The 21,349-nt window shown below is 38.3% G+C and overlaps 1 protein-coding gene across 1 annotated transcript; it reads right to left on the bottom strand.

Annotated features, from left to right (window-relative positions):
• Window positions 1-863: 863 nt before the first annotated feature.
• On the bottom strand, window positions 864-21,015 carry LOC106881918 (very-long-chain (3R)-3-hydroxyacyl-CoA dehydratase 2). Its single transcript, XM_014932439.3, has 7 exons — window positions 20,904-21,015; window positions 13,173-13,290; window positions 12,236-12,343; window positions 9,845-9,966; window positions 2,925-2,964; window positions 2,447-2,585; window positions 864-1,684 (listed from the first exon to the last, which is right to left on the bottom strand). The coding sequence occupies exons 1-7, from the start codon at window positions 20,960-20,962 to the stop codon at window positions 1,587-1,589; spliced, it is 684 nt and encodes a 227-aa protein (XP_014787925.1). The 5' UTR covers window positions 20,963-21,015; the 3' UTR covers window positions 864-1,586.
• Window positions 21,016-21,349: the final 334 nt, after the last annotated feature.

Below are 21,349 nucleotides of genomic sequence, written 5' to 3'. Positions count from 1 at the left end.
GCACAAGTGCCAGTAAGGCGACGCTGGTAATAATCACGCTCAAATGGTGCTATTTACGTGCCACCAGCATGGAAGCCAGACCGCTGCTCTGGCAATGATCACGCTCGGATGGTGCTGTTAGCGCTCCACTGGCACAGGTGCCAGTCATCGAATTTGGATCAATTACGATTTCACTTGCTCCAACAGGTCTTTGCAAGCAGAGTTTAGTGTCCAATGAAGGAAAGGAATGATGGCTCAGTAACACTCATTGATTGTCCAAGAAGACCTTTGCTCTGGTCCAAAGGAGGTCCTACCTCAGCACCCCACACATGCAGATGCTAGCAAGTGGGACTGAAGCAAATGTCTTCTGCTATAGCTTCAGGCTGACCAAAGCCTTATGAGTGAGTTTCATAGACAGAATATAAAAAAAAAAAAACACAGACAGATATAGATACACGTACACAATATTTTAGTGAACCTGAAATGAAAACTTCCCAAACTGTTGCTCAGAGTTCCACATAACTGACCAGGAGCAGTCTCTCTGGTGGGTCTGGTATCAAAAAGGATTAAATTAACTTGTACATGGCTCAATATTCCACAGACCCATGTATCATCAACCTAATTTCAAAAGGCAGTAACTGAAATACAATATGTGACAAAGTTGGACCTTTAACTTTCAAGTAGGATTCCACCATTTCTGTCAAGTTTCATTTGCAAGGAATTGGTTGCCCCAAGACTTTGGTAAAAGGTGGAATGAAATTCAAAACTTGATGGCTGTGACATGTACTTTTAGTCACTGTCTGTCATACAGTAGGATGGCCATAGTTGGAACACTTTTAACCATAGGTTTGCTTCATTAAGACTCACTATACAACAACAACAGGTTATTATAAATCAATTGTTTATTGATTGAGAAATAGACCAAACACTTTAATTATTAAATAAATTAACGAGAAAATCAAACAATAATTCAGGAAAACTAGGTCAAGTTTGAACCTACATCACCAGATTAACATCCAAGTTTAACACCACACACTGCACTCTCTTGTTTTCGTTATTTAATAATTACCTCGTTGAAGTGTGTCAAAACAATTACTCGACTAACCAAACGATCTATCCATCAATGGGTGATTATACTTATTCACACACAGTGAATCCACACTTACAAGGTCACCAGAGAGATTTTGCTGTTGGTCTTTCAACACAGCAAACTGTTGTGTTGAAAGCAGAGGAGGAAGACACTAGTTGATGTGTATGTGTGTGTTTGAATTTGTGAATGTGGAAGGTGAATGCAGTATAGAATCTGAGTGTGCATGTATAGACTGTGTTTTGCTGAACACACTTGAAGTGTCTGATGATATTGAAGTGTGTGTGTGTGAATACGAGTTGCTTGTGTGTGTAGATGTTATGTGAAAGATGAACTGTGCGCATTTGTTTGTGTGCTTATTATGTTATGATAATGGAAAAGGTGACGCTTGTGCATTTGTCACATGACATCAACCTCCAGTGTGACGAGAACTCAGTTCTCTGATCAGTTTAGATTTCGACAAAATATTGCATCAAATGCCATTTTATCAATGCTGCTGTAGAACTATGTTTTTTTTTCTTTATTCCTTCTTGTTGGCCATTTCTGCTCGTTTCCTGGCCATCATGGCAAGAACTCTCTTTCTCTGAGACAACATGCGGCTGAAGAGTTGAGGGAAAACTGCAAAAAATAAACAGAAAAAAAATTATAAACAAATATCAACAAAAATAAATAAATGATTTTTTTTTAACCCTTTAGCATCTGAACCAGTCATATCCAGCTCAAATATTCTATTTGTTTTATGTTGAAACAGGCCAGATCCAGCCTCTCATACCTACCCTACAACATCATTCTAAAAAATAAAAAACAATCACATCAACATTGAAACCATAAAGCTAGGAGATAATGCATGATTAGTTTCTAAAAAAAAATGGGAATAAATAAACATGACATTTGATAGAATAACCTGAATGCCAAAGGGTTAAACTACGAAAATTAAACACAAGCTTAAAGATAACTAAGTTATTTTTAAAAATTCTTTGTTATATTTAAGTAATTGAAAGAAACCTGACAGAGCATCTCAAAATAAATACAGTAACGAAAGGGTTGACTAAATAATAAAAAAAAAAGAAACTTATGTTAAGGGCAATAACTCTGATTTCATTAAAATATTCCAAAACCAATGCATTGAGTTCTTGAGCAAAACACTTCATGTTGCTCCAGTCCGCACACCTGACAAAAGTGAGTCATCCTGCAATATGCCAGCATTCTGTCCAGTGAGGAATATATATGCCACAGAAACCAGGAAACCGACCTGATGAGTCAATATGACATGGGAAAAGGGGCTTTATCCTCTGTGTGTGTGTGTGTGTGTGTGTGCAAAATAAAGGAGAAAGGAAAAGAGATGAAAAGAGGGCAAACAATGTTCTAGAGAGCACTTACTTGGAATGTAACTCAACATGACGGCTATGAGAAAATAGTAAAAACTGAAGGAGACATTCAGTCGGTTTGGCAAGGAGAGCGACAGAGTGTTTCTGGCACTGATGTAGGGAAGACTTCGGAACATGCACAATAGTTCACCCTGAAAGAACAACACAACATATTTTAGATCAACTTCAATGGGTTGTGAACTGTACCTTAAAATGGTACCTATTTACAGCTACATGGACTGTGTATAGTAGAGAACTATATCTTAAAATGGTACGTATTTACAGCTAGATAGCCCAAGCTTGTTAAAATAAATATCATAGATGACCCATGTGGTCAATAAGTTAGCCTCTCTTGCAGCCCCCACCCATGGTTCCCAATAATTCAAGGATAAACTGAACCAGTAGAATCCAGGACTACCGTGACTGGTCAAATTGTCAGGACGACTAGGGCAATAGAAGAGAGATAAAGATTAAAAGGGCGAAATACTTACAGTGACCCCTAAAGGATACAGTCCAACGAATAAGGAATATCTAGAAAGAAAAACAGAAAGAAGACATGGTTGATTAAATTCATAAATCAATTTTAAACACACAAAAACTACTTTTACGGTTCTCGACTTTGGGGCTGTCTTTGCTGATTCTCTTCAGTTGGATGCCTGCTTTTGCTTTTTCAGCCCTGCATTAGTATCCCACTAGCTATTTCTAGGGCATCCTCCCTTCCACCTCCCTCAGGGCCTGAAAGGTGAGAACCACTGGTCTACTATGTCAAGGATTGTCTCATAATCTATGAAGCCGTGTATAAAGAAAACATTCACTCCAGTGATTGTCTCACAATGATAATCTCATCTGTACAGGATCTATTCCATTGGAAACCTTCCAGCTGATCTCAAAGCATGGAATCCAATATTGCTTCCATTTCCTTCAACAAAATTCTGTTCAGAACTCTGCCTGGTACTGGGAAAAACATGACTGCCCTGTAGTCATTGCAGTTACTAAGGTCTCCCATTTTTTTTGGTTAGCTTTACTGTGATTCCATCTTTCCATTCTTCTGCAATTTGCTTTTGATCCCAGGTTGTGAAACGTCACCCACAGATTGCAAATTGGCCTTCATTGCCTCTGCTGGTATCCCATTTGTAGGACTCTGCTCCGCTGCCATATTTTAATGCCTTAACAGCTTCCCTATTTTGCAAGGATTATCACAGATTATGGACAGCACCCTCTCCACTGGGAGTGAGACATCCAGTGGTCAGGTCAGTTCAATAACCCTTGAAAAATCTTCTGCCCATCTTCTCATCTGATCTTCTGTTCTAGGAAATGTCTTTTTCCTGTTTATCTTTTATCAACTTATTTGTCTGTTGAAACTTGGCCTCTTAGTTTTCCAATCAACTTTTACAGATCTTTTCAATTTCCCTCTTCCTGCTGCTGTTTTCTGCTTGCTTAGCAAGGTTGCCAATGTGCTTCCTTCTGTCCTTTCCAATGCTCTTCTTTATTTCTTAATGACGGAAAAAAAAAAATATTCAAAAGTATAAAAGGTCAAATTATCAAGAAAAAAACCCATAACTATCTCACCAAGGAAACAACAAAAATAGAAAAATAGTTGTGGAGGGATTAAACAGCAGAAGATGGGAGGGGGTAACGGGTTGTATGCCCCAGATCTAATGGTGTATTTATTTTGCACACGACTGCTAAGGTGTCGCTATGGATAATGGCCAACAACACTTGCTGCAGCAGCCACCCCACCCCTGGGGCTCATGGACCTGGGTCTTCTCATGCTTCTGTTTTTGTTGCTCTCTCTCTCCTCTCTCCTTTCCTCAATTTCTGTAATGTTTCCATGGAGATCCACCTATATAATTCATACACTCACCAGTATATATATGTGTCAATGCATCACCATCATCCTTTCATGTCTGCTTTTCTATAAGAAGGGGCACTATGGGGTTATTTCTTACTGGGACTCACTGCCCTTTCCTAAACAACTCAAGAACTGCAATTTGCTTGCATCTTTTATTATTCCTACAGCAAACCGCTCTTCCTGTTACCAATCACTCAACAGAGTGCGCTGGAAGCATCTATCAGAGCACCAGCACTACAGAGGTTGTCTTGTGCTTGGTGAGAATAGAGTCCTTTCTACCATGTGTGGATGTGTATATATCACACACACACACATACATACATATATGAGAGACAGAGAGATCATCATCATCATCATCATCATTGTTGTTTAACGTCCGCTTTCCATGCTGGCATGGGTTGGATGGTTTGACTGAGGACTGGTGAGCTAGAGGCTGCACCAGGCTCAATCTGATCTGGCAGAGTTTCTACAGCTGGATGCCCTTCCTAATGCCAACCACTCTGAGAGTGGGGTGGGTGTTTCTACGTGCCACCCGCATGAGAGCCAGTCAGGCAGTTCTGGCAATGACCACACTCAAAAGGTGTTTTTACGTGCTACCTGCACAGGAGCCAGTCTGGCAGCACTGGCAAAGACCACGCTCGAATGTTGTTTTTCACATGCCACCGACACATGCTAGCAAGGCGACGTTGGCAACGATCATGCTTGAATTGTGCTTTTCACATGTCACCAGCACAGGAGCCAATCCGTGACCCTGGCAACAATCACACTCAGATGTGCTTTTAACGTTCCACTGGCACGAATGCCAATCAGGCGTTACTGTCATTGGCCACGTCAGTGACTTTGATTTGTTTACATTTGTCTCCATAGGTCTTTGCAAGCAAAGTTCATTGTCCAATGTATGAGGGGTACTCATAAGTGGCCTGGTTACACGTTCGGATGTGCTTTTAATGTTCCACTGGCACGAGTGCCAATCAGGCAGTACTGTCATCAGCCATGTCAGTAATTTTGATATACTATTATCTATCTTGTAGATTAATAAAGCCAACTTAAACTGAGCTCTGTATAGTGAGTAAAAATATATTGGACAAGATAATTGTTAGCATTATAACAGAATGATGTTACCTACCTATTATTATTATTATTATTATTATTATTATCTTTTGTTTAAAAGCGTGAAAAACAAACAACTATAACACCCAACATGATATCATTGAATTCTACACATTAACTCCTTGCTGCAAAGAACATTAGATTTTGACAACAATTACATATCGAAATAATTATGCAGATAAAATCATTATTTGCTTTTGATAATATTTTATGACTAAAAAAAAGTAATGTTAGTTTGTACATAGCAAGAGATTGGCTAAACTCCGCAGAAATTTACACTCATTCATTAGTCTATGTATTTTATATTTGCTAAATAATAAATTGAATAAGTCTTTATTAATGATATTAATTTAGGCTGCTTTAGTGAAATTAGCAGCATATTTTTCTGAGTAACATAAGATGCATGGTTCATGTCCTGCAGGTAGCTTTCCAACTTTATTCCGTTCAATGCATTTTAAGTTATTTGTTGCCAAATTCACTTTCAGACACATCATTAATAAAAACTTATTTACATATTTCTCAATACTTCTACATTTGAATTCTAAATGTAAATAAGCCAGATAATTTAAAATATGGTCTAACCATCACAGAAAATAAATATAAATCCTCAACAAGCAGGCAGATTCAGAAAAGGTCACTACAAAATTTAAACCTAAAAATTACAGTTGAAACAAATTTAAAAATCATTTTTTAGATATAATCTTAAATCTAAAAGAAATAAATACTCACCTTTTAAGAAATCAAATCAAAGTTACAAAATACAAATAGTGCCTCAAATCACCCACTTGTCATAATTAGAATTTAGTGAAAAATGTTAGCATATGGTTATCCAGTATTTCATCCAATAGATCTTCCTTCATTAGAGTAGCCCCTTATTATAACGAAGTGTTAAAATTAAGTGTTAATATGAAGCGAGTTTCAAAGTAAAATTACTTATATAGATGATATCAATTTTCAGATACATAAAAGCAAAAACATGAAATATGGTTCAATACCCCATTCAGCCCCAGCGTAAGCACAAGTATTGCTAAACATTTTCTTTTAGTTATTAGATAAACACTTACAGAAGAATCATAAATCTCATAAAATTTTTTATAGAAATAAAGTTATATTTAACTTCAGCTGTAAACTAATTAGCAACAGAAATGGCATACGTCAACCTTCTATATCTAATAACTTTGATTCCCAGCAACATGTTGTATCCTTAAGCAAGACATTTTATTTCACATTGCTCCAGTCCACTCAGCTAGCAAAAATTAATAGTACCTGTATTTCAAAGAGCCAACCATGTCACATTCTGTGACACACTGAATCTCCTTGAGAACTACAGTTTTTTTTAAAGTTACATGTCATTATTTTAATCTCGTTGATTATCAAAAAGACAATTCATATTTTTTGAAACTTTTAGATTATTGTACAAAAGTATTCACAACTGATAATTCAGAATTTAAAGATTGTATATTGCACTGACTGAAAATAAATTCAAAGGATGAATTAATCAGTGTATCACATTTACTATTTCAAAAATCCAGGAAGATTTTTAGACTATCAAAATATATCACTTCTGAAAAATAACAAGTTTAACCGATAAAGCGCTGGGATTTGAACTTACATAGCATGGAATGCTGAGCACATTTTATAAAAATGAGACTACCAAGTAAACATAAAAAACAAAAAATAGTTAAAATACGAGGGAGAATCAAAAAGTAATGCCATTTTGTTTAGGACAGGTATAATTACCAACACAAGAACATGTATCATACATCAAAATGAAGCTGGTCCTCTGTGGATCACATCCCTACTTCTCAACATAGTCACCGTTTCTCTCGATAGCAATGTTCCACCTTCGAATGAGAGCATGTATCCCTGCCCCGCATAATTCTGTTGACTGTTCTTTGAGCCACTTCTTCACTACAGTTTTCACTTCCTCGTCACTGGAATAATGTTTGCCTCTCAAACCCTCTTTCATGGGGCCAAAGAGATGATAGTCCAGTAATGAGGAAGTGAAAAACTGTAGTGAAGAAGTGGCTCAAAGAACAGACAACAGAACTTTACGGGGCAGGGATACATGCTCTCATTCAAAGGTGGAACATTGCTATCGAGAGAAACGGTGACTATGTTGAGAAGTAGGGATGTGATCCACAGAGGACCAGCTTCATTTTGATGGATGATACACGTTCCTGTGTTGGTAATTATACCTGTCCTAAACAAAATGGCATTACTTTTGACTCACCCTCGTATCTTCTTAGTATATAATGGTGGCAATTTTTACTTCATCTGAAAAGTCATTAGTTGAACTATCTTTTGACAGACATTTCAACAAACACCCATAAATTAAATGTATCTATCTGGGCCACGACTGAGGCCTGTTGACCTGTGTCTGACAGCCACAATCGTGGCCTGTAGCGCTTTATGTGTTAAGGCCTATAACATTATTGGAATATATTATAACATACTTATATCTAGGATAACAATATGAGTTTTGCTTTTCAGAGAAAATAAATATATCATTTCAGAAATGTCTACCTCCACCAAATATTCAGAATTGATGTGCTTTTGTTGTCAAAAATCAAAATATGAAAAAATTGTACACATTGCATATCGGAAAAGTTACTCCTTACTTTTGGAGAGTACAAATTTATTATCCTTAAACAAGAATATTGTTGACAGTAACTTTGAAGTTTCAGCCAACCAAGCAATCACCAGACTTGACGTGTGTGTGTGTAAAAACATGTCTACAGTTGGGGTAATGAATCTTTTAGATACATGGAGGAGACCCCCTTCCGTCATGAATGGCCATGGGATTGCACCTAGAAAGTTACCTTCCGAGGCACAAATCCAGGCAAGGTTTTTTGTGGAAGGCCAGCAGTCGCCCATGCATACCAGCTTCCCTTCTTCATGCCACTGATGTTATCCAAGGGAAAGGCAAAAGGGGCTGATACAACTTGGTACCAGTGATGTCGCAACTCATTTCTACAGATGAGTGAACTGGAGCAACGTGAAATAAAGTGTCTTGCTCAAGAACACAACACGCAGCCCAGTCCAGGAATCGAACTCACAACCTCATGATTGTAAGCTCGACGCTCTATAACCACTGAGCCATGCACCTTCACTTTTAGATACAATAAATACATAAAATATAGAAAATTTAATTTTAACTGGATTTTAGTTTTCATTGTATGATCTCTGTTGAGCATTAATTCTCTCCATCACTAATGAGGAAAAAATAAAGCAAACAAATGGAACTCATTGCTATTCCTCTAAAAACTATAATGGACAGAACAAATGAAGAATACAATAACAGATTAGCTTTCTACTCCCATGGGTTACACCAGTGCTACACAAAGTGCTGGTCCGCGAGCCATCAGCTGACGGTATGCAGTGAGTTTCCAGAAAAGAAAGAAACATTATAAAATGCTCATGTAATATTGTATTATTTGTTTACAAAATAAATATAAGATAAAAAAAAAATTGTCAACTTTTATTTTATTCATTATTTATATATTTCGTTTTTGGATTTGGTTCGCAAGATTCTTTATGTGAGATCGTGTGTTGAAACATATTCTGTTGTGTCTGGGGAGAGTCATTCTCTTTTGGTGCCTTATAATTTAACACACTCACTGGTAAAATTTCCACTTATTTCTTTTTTTATTTTTCTAAAATTTTTGTTGCGTTTTGCAACCTTTTCAATAGTTTTGAGAGTCAAAAACTACCGAAAAGGTTGCAAAACGCAACGAAAATTTTAGAAAAATAAAAAAGAAATAAGTGGAAATTTTACCAGTGAGTGTGTCAAATTATAAGGCACCAAAAGAGAATGACTCTCCCCTGACACAACAGATTATATATATTGTTTCCAGTATAAATTAATATTACGAAGAAATATTACCGATCCCTGGCACATTGGAGAAAAACCAACTGCCAGTAGGACACATCAGATAGTTTGAGGAGCACTGGGTCACAGGACACCAGTGGAGTTATCGACATCAACTGCAGTAATGCTTAATGTGGCAACAAGTTTACGACACTCTCAACACAGACAGAATTATACCTGGTTCTAACCCTGCTTAAGTCAATCTTGCAACCTCAATTGCTGATCAACTCTTAGATTAAACTCTCAGTACCACCCACCTCTATAGTTATTCTTCATGCCATCATTCCTCAGATTAAATAGACTCTTCGTTGTACCAACACTGCTACTACATTCATCTTTTGATCCACCATGCCTCAGATTAATTAAATTCTTCTTAATCCCACCACATCCATAATCATCACTCTGCACATTAATCTCTTCTTAATCTAACCCCCATCTGCAGTCATTTCTCATTCCCTCACTCCTTAACATCGCCTCCACCCAACAGTTTCCTTTGGTTAATTTCCAATGTTAATCCCACTTAAACATATCAAGTTCACTTTAGCAAAGGACAATAAATAAATAAAGGATTTAATTACCTTGCCCACATCAGATAGTAGGGCACCATACTTAACAGCATACAGAAGTAATAGGTGTAACGGATGATCTCTGTAATAACCCAGGCAACCAGGAACATCACAACACCAACATTTTCTTGGGCCTGTCAAGCAGTAAGAACACATCGTCATTATCTACAACAACAACAATCACCACAGCATTACAACAACCTTAACATAACAGTCCAATCACCGCACCAATCATAACAACAACAGCCACAGCAATGGAACAACGATTGGTGTCAGTCAACTACCTTCAAATGCACATAAATCACCTCCAGATTGAAACCGATCAACTTCAAATCAATTCCAATCACCTCCAGACACGCTTCCTCCATATCCAGAGGTAATACTAACAACCTGCAGATGTGCACTAACTTCCCCCAGTGATGCATGTCAAATGCACCACCAACTGCAGCCCTCATCCACACCATCCATCCCCCAATGTGTGCCATCTACGTTTCATCCAAGCTGTTGTCCCTTATTCTGGTAACACCCTAATTCATTGATTCGGAACCACATTTTTACCTATGGACCCCAATGACTCTTATTTTACACAGGTGGATACATCCCCCCACACACACACTATAGCCATTTGATGCTTTAAAAAAAGCCTTTTATATTCTTATGATGAAATATAATAAAGAATTGTCATCATCATCGTTTAACGTCTGTTTTCCATGCTGGCATGGGTTGGACTGTTCGACTGGGGTTTGGAAAGCCAGAAGGCTGAACCAGACTCCAATCTGATCTGGCAAGGTTTCTACAGCTGGATGCCCTTCCTAATGCCAACCACTCCGAGAGTGTAGTGGGTGCTTTTTATGTGCCACCAGCATGAGGGCCAGTCAGGAGGTACTGGTATCAACCACACTCGAATGGTGCTTTTTACCTGCCACTGGCATAGGAGCCATTCAGGAGGCACTGGCAACGACTACACTCGAATAGTGCTTTTTACGTGCAACCAGCAAAAAAATTGTTAAAAGATTTTGTGTATTATAGAAGCAGAACCAATTTATTGCTCATAAACTGAAACAATAAAATCATATATGGACCCCTGCAAGGGTCATATGAACCCCAGTTGAGAACCCCTGCACTATTTCATAAAAAATAGAAAGGGTCAGAATTTCAGGACCAAAGATTGTTTAGTCATGCATTAACTATGACCGAGCAGACGATGAAGGCATTCCCACGTGACCACCTCATCGTTTATCAGGCACTGCATGTCTACAATTCTGTATTTCTGGGATGAGGTATTTTAATATTACGGTTTAGATGGAATGCTGTCGCCATCTTGGTTTGGGTTTTTACTACGTTTCAGCTGTGCATGCTCTAGGCTTCTTCAGGTGTCTTGTGATTCACCCTGGTGCCTTGCCTGGGACTGAACTCAGAACCCACAGGTGCCTGCACTGCATTAGCCTTTATCCACTACACTATGCTTGTAGGTAGTATCTGGTGAAGTTTTAAGGCTTATAAACCTCCATCGATGTCTTATGTCTACTCTGTACCGATGAAGATTTATAAGCCTTAAAAATTCACTCTGACAGGACCTACAGGTATAGCATGGTGGATAAAGGTGCTAGTTAATGCAGTGCAGGCACCTAAAAGCTCTGAGTTCAATCCCAGCCAAGGTACTAAGATGAGTCACAAGACATCTGAAGAAGGCTGGAGTATACACAGCTGAAACATAGTGAAAAACAACAACTGGGGCCAATTTGTTTGGCTAAAATTTTTCAAAGCAGAGCTCCAGCATGGTCGCAATCCAATGACAAACAAGCAAAAGGTGATAGAAGATTCAAGATCTATTCCCACCCAATCACAGATTTATAACAGATTGTCCCCTGGCTGGCTCCTGTGCCGGTGGAATGTAAAAAGCACTATCCGAACACTATCGATGCCAGGCTCGCCTGATTGGCTCTTGTGCCGGTGGCACGTAAATTGCCAGATCAGATTGGAGCCTGGTGCAGCCACTGGTTTTCCAGACCTCAGTCAAACTGTCCAACCCATGCCAGCATGGAAAATGGACAGTGAACGATGATGATGATGATGACAAAGAACTGGGAAGAAAACCTCTCTTAAATAAAGTGAAGAATTTTAATCCATTATCATTACTCCACTTAAGGGTGGCAAACTGGTAAAATCATTACTGCACCCAAGAAAATGCTTCACTGCATTTCTTCCAACTTTATGTTGCGAGTTCAAATTCCACCAGGATTGACTTTGTCTTTCATCCGTTCAAGGTCAAAAAGTACCAGTTGCATACTGGGCTGATGTAAATGGTTTCTCCCCTCCCTTGAAATTGCTAGCTTTGTGCCAAAATTTGAAACCATTATTAGTTCATTTATGCCACAGAAGAATAAATTAGAAGAGCCGTACCTCTGGGACGTGTTGCATTATGCCCCACACAACAAAGAGACGAGAGAAGACCTGGAAGAACGTCATCCTTAAGTTTGATTTTACAATTCCAATTGCCACATGCAAAACCTAAGGGGAGAGAGAAAAAAGATGGAAAATAAATACAAAAGTAAGCATGAGAATTGATTTATAAAAACTATCAAACTACACTCTCGGAGTGGTTGGCGTTAGGAAGGGCATCCAGCTGTAGAAACTCTGCCAGATCAGATTGGGGCCTGGTGCAGCCATCTGGTTCGCCAGTCCTCAGTCAAATCGTCCAACCCATGCTAGCATGGAAGGCGGACATTAAACGATGATGATGATGAGGATGATGATGATTAAACAAATATTTTGCGCAAAAATGGTTGCTGGGATACATAAAAGGTTCCACTTGATGGTGATCAATTTTAGGTTTATGAAGATTGAGAAGCCAGCAGTGGAATGTTAGAACATACATGTGTAAATATGTGTATATATCATCATCATCATCATCATTTAACATCCATTTTTTTAATGCTGGCATGGGTTGGACAGTTTGACAGGATCTGGCAGGCTGCAGGTTTGCACCAAGCTCTTATGTCAGCTTTGGCATGGTTTCTACAGCTGGAAGCCCTTCCTAACACCAACCACTTTACAATATGTACTGGGTGTTTTTCTCAGGCCACCAGCACCAGTGAGGACACCAAGTAATTTGCAAGACAGAAAAAGAGCAGAAAAAAGAAAAAAAAAAACCTCAACTAAGTGTGGTGGGCTTTATGCCTTTTTTTTTTTTTTTTGAGGGGTTAAAATATGATAGACAGATAAGCACAGGTATGTTGCTATAGAGGATACATGGCTACCCCATGTTTTATAAAGGGGACTGTGTGTAACTGGAAACAGATATACAAATTTCATAGTTTCATGATACATAATAGTTTACCTCAAGGACAGCTCCTGTTTGAAAGATCTTTACCATTGGGCCCAAAGAGATGTACAGTCCCTTGGTGGATGAAATTCCAGCTATGTGTCCAATCATCATAAAAAGTATTGATGACCATCTGAAATTTGATATTAGAATTGATAAATAAAAATCATTTATAGAAATTTATAAAAACATACAGTAATTTCAAAAGATATATTATGTTTGCTTTTGTGTAAGTCACACAGTTTTATATTTGATTTTAACTATAAAAAAAAATAAACTGGTGTGTGGATTATGCTTGGGGCAAAGCTAAAATTACGAAGGGGAAAAATTTTGCACCAAGATTAACACAACATTAAGGGTGAGGTTTATGAGTAAACATGGTAATTCAAAAAGCCAAAGAAACATTGAGGGTAACTGACTCACACTTGGATGTGAACTCAGCTACAACCTTGAGCCAGAGCACTCCATTTGTATCCCTGCCATCCAGAATTATCCATTACAAATAATCCTGTAGGGTAATTAAGAAGGGATCCACATCCTACTGAAATCACAGATATTTCTGCCAACAGAATACGGATATGGTTTTCCCCAACAGTCTATCCTTCGTGTGTTGTCTCCTCTCATTCTTTCACAAACCAATACAATGAACTTCGTGGCTCCTATAGGGATTGAGGGATTCTTAGTTTGGTTTCTTCCCTCGGTGGAATTTGAACTCAGAACGTAACGGCAGACGAAATACCGTTAAGCATTTTGCCCAGCATGCTAACGATTCTGCCAGCTCGCGGCCCTATATATATATATATATATATATATATATATATATATATATATATATATATATATACATATATATATATATATATATATATACGACAGGCTTCTTTCAGTTTCCACCTACCAAATCCACTGGCCTGAGGTTATAGTAGAAGACATTTGTCCAAGGTGCCATGCAGTGGGCTGAACCCTGAACCATATGGTTGGGAGGCAAGCTTCTTACCACACAGCCATGCATAATATTTATACTAGAGTTTACCTTAATTTCCACAATATATATATATATATATATACATAAGAGAGAGAGAGAGAGAGGTGCTGATATCAATCATGTATTTTGTTAAATCCAAGCATTAAAACAGATTAAGAGATTAAAATATTTTAGAATCTTTTCTTCAATCAATTTTGTAATCATAACATCTGAAATGGAACCCTAACACATCAACAAGAAAATTTCTACCAAATCATTGAACTCATTAGAAACAGCAGCCAAATCTCCCTCAAAATCACACCTAGCATCATTAACAATAGAATCAGACATTAGGTTATGTAGTCCTAGATACACAAAGCCTAAATAGATGGGATGATCATGGTTGCATCCAATCGACTTTGATCACAGCTAACGAAGCTAAACAACAAATTTGTCTACCTCAACATTGAGGGAACCTCTCTATGCTAGACATAGCAGCCAAATCTTCCTCAAATAATACTGTATTGCTTTAAAAGCAGAAAGATACATTGGAAAATGCTATTTTGGATTTACTGGAGATATGCTGTGCTTGAGAAGACCCGGCAGTCCAAGTGAGACCGTAACTGTGGCCTATGCCAGTGCAGCATAACCAGCCCATTTAAGGGTACCCTTCGATCATTGGGCAATAAACTGCGCTTGCGAAGACCTGTTGAGTCAAGTGAAGTTATTGTCGTGGCCAATGATAGTACCACCTGAATGGCACCCGTGCCAGTGGCACATAAAAGCACCATTCGAGCATGATCAGTGCCAGTGTCAGCTGACTGGCTCCCATGGTGGTGGGACGTAAAAAGCACCCACTACACTCTCGGAGTGGTTGGCATTAGGAATGGCATCCAGCTGTAGAAACTTTGCCAGATCAGGTTGGAGCCTGGTGCAGCCTTCTGGCTCGCCAGCCTTCAGTCAAACAGTCCAACCCATGCCAGCAGGGAAAGCTGACGTTAAAACGACGATGATGATGATGATCAAAAAAGATGGAGCAATCATGGAACATCTTTGGTTTAAAGGGTCGGTTTTGATCAGGGCTGACTTGGAGACTAAACAACATTAACAACAACCTCTTCATACAAAAGAATCATTGTATGCAAAGCCAAGATTTGAACCAACAGCATAAGCAGCTATATTAGTGCAACAACAGCAGCAGCAACAGTGTGGTGGTAGTGGTGGTGGTGGTAAGGCAGCAAGCTGACAAAATCACTAGTAGTAGTAGTAGCAACAACAACAACCATTGATAGTATTATCAGTGCTGAATGATTGCACATTGACCACAGTTTAAGCCTTAATCTCTGAAGCTAAAGCACATTCACTAATCTTCCAGACAGAAGGATAAACATAGGACCCAATTAATTCAGTTTAAGCTGCTTAATTAAAGAGAAGAGCTAAAGAGAATTTAATACAATGGATCTGCCTTGTTGTCAACTATCCTAATTAATAAATATATATATATATATATATATATATATATATATATATATATATATATATATATGATAAATATATATATACTTTTACTTGTTTCAGTCACTTGACTGCAGCCATGCTGGAGCACCGCCTTTAGTCGAACAAATAGACCCCAGGACTTATTCTTTATAAACCTAGTACTTATTCTATTGGCTAAGTTATGGGGACATAAACACACCAACATCGGTTGTCAAGTGATGGTGGGGGAACAAACACAGACATACAAATATATACATACATATAAGACAGGCTTTTTTCAGTTTCCATCTACCAAATCCCACTCACAAGGTGCTGGTCGGCACTTGCTTAAGGTGTCACACAGTGGGACTGAACCCAGAACCATGTGGTTGGGAAGCAAGCTTCTTACCACACAGCCACACCTACGCCTGATGATGATGATATATATATTTTATTCTTTAACTAGAATATTACTGACTGTGACTTTGAAGTTTCAGCCAGTTAAGCCATTGCCGGACAGTGTGTGTGTGTGTGTGTGTGCGTGTGTGTGTGTGTGTGTGTGAATGGCTAAAGCTACAGAGCTGGAGAGGGACAGGTGTGTGTGAGCATGTATGAACAACGTATGGCTGGAGAAATGATGGAATTAAAGGACTGCAATTGAAAACCTTCCTAACGAGCTATTGTGCCGTGTCTGAAACTGGTAGAATCGTTAGCACAGCAGGTGAAATGCTTAGCAATATTTCATCTGCCACTATGTTCTGAGTTCAAATTACGCTGAGGTCGACGTGGCCTTTTATCCTTTCGGGGTCGATAAATTAATCACCAGTTGTGTACTGGGGTCGATCTAATCGACTGGCCCCCTCCCCCAAAATTTTGGGCCTTGTGCTTACAGTAGAAAAGAATATATTTAGTGTCAAGGCAGTGAAAACACAAGGTAACGAACAGACAGAATTTTTACCATGCCAGTCAAAATGCTTAGCGGTATTTCTTCTGTCTTTATGTTCTGAGTTCAAATTCCGCTGAGATCGGCTTTGCCTTTTATCTTTTCGGGGTCGATAAATTAAGTACCATTTGAGTACTGGGGTCGATGTGATCGACTGTCCCCCTCCCTGCAAAATCCAGGCCTTGTGCCCATAGCAGAAAGAATCGTGCCATGTCTGATATACACAATGTGACATTGATGTGTTCTGATTCTGTGCACCTGGCTGAGAAACAGGTAAAAACTTTGAACCAACAAGTGGTCACTCAATTCGCTAGAAATAGCAGTCATACATTACAACCACAGATAATGTTATTAACTAGTTCTTATTATCAAAATTAGAAGGTCCCAAAGTCTTTGTTTAATGTTATTGAAAGGGTTTAAGTCAAAGTGATCACAATAGACAACGTCTCCTGTAATAATTGTCTCTAGCATTGGCACAAGGTCAGAAATTTTGGAAAGGAGGGAGTTTCTTGATTATATTGACCCCAGTATTGGACTGGTACTTTATTTCATTGATCCTGGACAGATGAAAAGCAAAGTTGACTTCATTGGAATTTGAACTCAAAACATAAAGAGCTGACCCTCTAAAGGCAGCTATGGTCAGCTTGTGGCCCCTGAAACTTTCTGGACGGCATACCTAATAAAAGACTACCTTGAATTTTTTTAGTAGTGTGGCCCTTTTCTAGAAAATGGTTGGCCATGCCTGCTCTAAAGATTATACTAATCCAACACCTTAACCTTCTAATAATTACTATCATTTATCACAGGTGTTTGGTTCCAAAAGAACACAGCATTAAATGAAACAATGATAAATGAATAACAGAACTTGTGGGAAGCAGGGGGTTTGTTCTGAGACCCCAAATTATCCTCAGCATTGTAGATGGTTGCCAGGGCCTGTGTGGGCCAAGCAGGATCTTTGCCTTATCGCTGATTTATGTTATCACAGATCAACTCATGATAGGTACGACATGGTTCACAACCAGCATACCATGTTATTGTGGATCAGTGGTGAATGAATCGTTGAAAAATGTACACACACCTCAACAATAGATCTCATTGGTGATCCTCAGAAGGATGTGAGGTAAAGTCAATGTCAACGAGGATTTGAATTAGATTGCCTTTGATCATAGTTCTGCTAGATGTCATGAACTGACTGACTGGACTGACCTAGGGTTAAACAACAACTGAAGGTCAAGATTATTGGTGAGTGTTTAATCAACAATCTTCATATCAATAGATATTTCTAAACAGAGTTGATTAGTTCTACTCGACGAAAACGACAGCAACAACAACAACAGTTTAAGTGGCTGTCTGTAAAAGCTGATTGCTAATTAAGGTGCAGAAGACGGTGTGGGCAGGTATGAGTGACAGAGTGATTAAGAAGGACAGCAAACTGCATTGGTCAGGTAAACATTTTTTGTCTGTAGTGACCCAGTTAACTTGATTGGGAATTTACAAAAGACATCGTTGCCAGTGCCCCTGGACTGGCTTGTGCGGGTGGCACATAAAAGACACCATTTCGAGCGTGGCCGTTTTCGTGCGGGTGACACGTAAAAGCACCCACTACACTCTCTGAGTGGTTGGCGTTAGGAAGGGCATCCAGCTGTAGAAACTCTGCCAAATCAGACTGGAGCCTGGTGTTGCCATCCGGTTTCACCAGTCCTCAGTCAAATCGTCCAACCCATGCTAGCATGGAAAGCGGACGTTAAACGATGATGATGATGATACAGCAACTTGATAAAAAAAAAAAGAAGTACCTGCTTTAATCCTGACATGGTTAGCTGTGTAACTTTATTTAGGACAACAAGATAGGTTTGATCATATATCATCATCATCATTTTAACATCCACGTTTCCATGGTTTGCAAGGGTCGGAGGGAATCTGCCGAAGCAGATTTACTATAGTTAAATGCCCTTCCTGTTGCCAAAATACATATAGGCAATTAAATAGCTATTTCTCTATTTGCTTGCCTATCTATGTAAGGAAACAGAGGCGTACATGCATTTAATGGATATCTCGTTTTAGGCTCAGAAACAGATACACCTCATGATGTATGTAAATATTTTGAGAGCTTTTCAATTTGATACACAGAGTCAGACTTTCTTGAAGATTTCTTCAGATCTAATGTTGGATGGGAATCACGAAAACCACAGCCAATTTTTGTGAGAAATACCATGTGTAAAAAATTGTAAATATCTTCTGTATGGGTGAGAGAGTGTTTGCGTAGGTATGTGTTTGCCATGCAGTCTATAGAACTTAGTTCAAATGCAGAGATTAACGATTTCATCGTATTAAGATGATTGATGATTAATCCAGCATTTAAATAAAGTTGTGTGTGTGCATCTATCTATCTATCTATCTATCTTCATATATATATAGATAGATAGATAGATAGAGAGGGGTGATGGCGACCTGGCCAGGTGAAGTGCTCAGAGATAATTCATCTGTCCTTGTTCTGAGTTCAAATTCTGCCGAGGCCAACTTTGCCTTTCATCCCTTTCGGGGTCGATAAAATAAGGACCAGTTGAGCACTGGGATCAATATAATCGACTTAACTACTCCTGGGTAAGAGTAAGGCAGACTGCATTCCTCTGCCAGCCATGTTGAACCAGTGTGACAGAGTAAGCTCATCAAACCAAGTATGATCTGAAGCTCAGACCGTGGTTGATGGAGAACACACAGGGGCCTTCCTGCAGTGCCCTGAACATAGGCAATCCGATCATCTGTACACACACACACACACACACAGGGTTCAATGAGTCTAGTGAGTAACTCAATCCGAGACCATGCATGATTTGAAACAAGCAAGTACAGCGTGGAAAAGCCACTTAATAACACACAAAATGAAATTCACTTCAAAGTTTATAATTTCATGCATAATCATTTTCGCCGTACGACTGCAACCCACTCACTGAGTGAAAGGACGAAAAATGTAGGCACTTCATTAAGTAAATTTAAAGAGAACTTAATCGCTCTGTGTATTATTAAATGACTAGAATAGTTATTCTGCAATATGAGGGATATATAAAGAGATATAAAAATATATGCAGTGGAATCGTGTCAGGGAGATTCTAATTGGTGCAACGAAAATTTTGACATCATATATCTTGTGTGTTTTCGAATGGTTGTAAATGATCTAGTTTCGATACTCATGCCTGGCATGTACATGTCCGAAATATATATATGTGTTATATAAAGATATATTACATGATTCCTGATGTGAAATAGTGCGTTGAAACAGATATTGTTGTATTTCGGGACGGTCATTTTTCTTTTTGTCAAATAAACACACGCACTATATATATTCGTTCTTCACTCGTTTATAACTGTTCCTATTCTAACTCATGTCCGTTGTCCGGAAATCTTTCGTCACACATCTGTGACCTCCTCAGAGACACTTTCCGTCTTCGTGCATTCCAGAATGGAATAAGCAGAGAAAGAGCCGGACAATGGACATGAGTTACAATAATAACAGTAATAAACGCGTGAAGAACGAATATATAGTGCGTGTGTTTATTTGGAAAATAAAAAAAAATGACCGTCCCGAAACACAACAATGTGTGTGTGTGTGTGTGTGTGTTGATGCAAACAGACAAAATAGAGCTCAAAATATGAGTATATGTATGTTTTTATTAATATTTAGCAGAAGTAACAGAGTGACTCAAGAGCCGAGAGTTTTGTGCGTTGGCACTTATCGAACTAGTCACAGGTCGAAAGCCTGCAAGTAGACTTTCAACCTGTGACCAGTTTGATAAGTGCCAACGCACGAAACTCTCGGCTCTTGAGTCACGTCACTCTGTTACTTCTGCTATATATATATATATATATATATATATATATATATATATATATATATATAGGGCGATCTTTCTATTCTTGAAAATATATATTGGCGCAAAAATTATGAGCGAATCGTTGTTTGAAATTCGTGCAAATGTATTGGCTTTGTTCACCGGCTTACTAGAAATATTGCCAAATACACACACACACACACATATATATATATATATATATATATATATATATATATATATATATATATATATATGTGTGTGTGTGTATATATATTATATATATATGTGTGTGTGTGTATATATGTGTGTGTGTATATATTATATATGTGTGTGTATATATATATATAATATATGTGTGTGTGTGTGTGTATATATATATATATTATATATATACACACACACACATATATATACACACACACACACACATGGCTAGCTAAGAGTGGTAAGTAGGAAAGCAGATAAATAATTAAAGCAAAATCAGTAGCAACAATCTGTGTTGGTATAATAGATACTAAAGAAACGCTTACCCCATGATCATATTGCAGTTATATGCAATCAGATAGGTTTTATAAATTTCTTCTGTCATTTTGAAAGGAAAAGAGATCAGACAAGACGAACACAAGTTTCTAACCAAGTGACGGTGTTACGCTAAATGTAGTTACGCTGTTGGTTTGTTCCGCTCGTTAAAGTTCAAAGTCTAATCGTGTTCAGTCAGTGGGGGCGTGTCGCAATCCCTTTCAACACTAACCGGGATTGAATCCTTAAACGGCGAGAAAGAGTTGCATGAATGTGTGTGCGAAACGGACAAAATATTTTTTTTCTTTTTCTTAAGGATAATTTTTTAAAATATTTATTCTCACTTTAAATATGTACAAAAACTAAGCGATCTTTCGGAGAAAGTATATCAAAGCTGAAAGTATTCGACAATTTCCATAATTTGTTTTTATTTCTTTAATTTTCTTAGCTGAACTGC

The sequence above is a fragment of the Octopus bimaculoides genome, chromosome 4, assembly GCF_046866305.1.
Source record: "Octopus bimaculoides isolate indiv1 chromosome 4, ASM4686630v1, whole genome shotgun sequence".
In the NCBI taxonomy this organism is placed as follows: Eukaryota; Metazoa; Mollusca; class Cephalopoda; order Octopoda; family Octopodidae; genus Octopus; species Octopus bimaculoides.
Note: the sequence above shows the minus strand (reverse complement) of the source record. Positions and strands in the feature narration are given on the sequence as shown.

Bases quoted from the DNA above. Each gene is read 5' to 3' on its own strand.
- LOC106881918 (XM_014932439.3), bottom strand. From the start codon at position 20,962: ATGACAGAAGAAATTTATAAAACCTATCTGATTGCATATAACTGCAAT. The intron at 13,291-20,903 runs GTAAGCGTTTCT...ATCAAATTTCAG, and splicing joins AACTGCAATATGATCATGGG to ATGGTCATCAATACTTTTTA. The intron at 1,685-2,446 runs GTAAGTGCTCTC...TATTTTTTGCAG, and splicing joins CATGTTGAGTTACATTCCAA to TTTTCCCTCAACTCTTCAGC.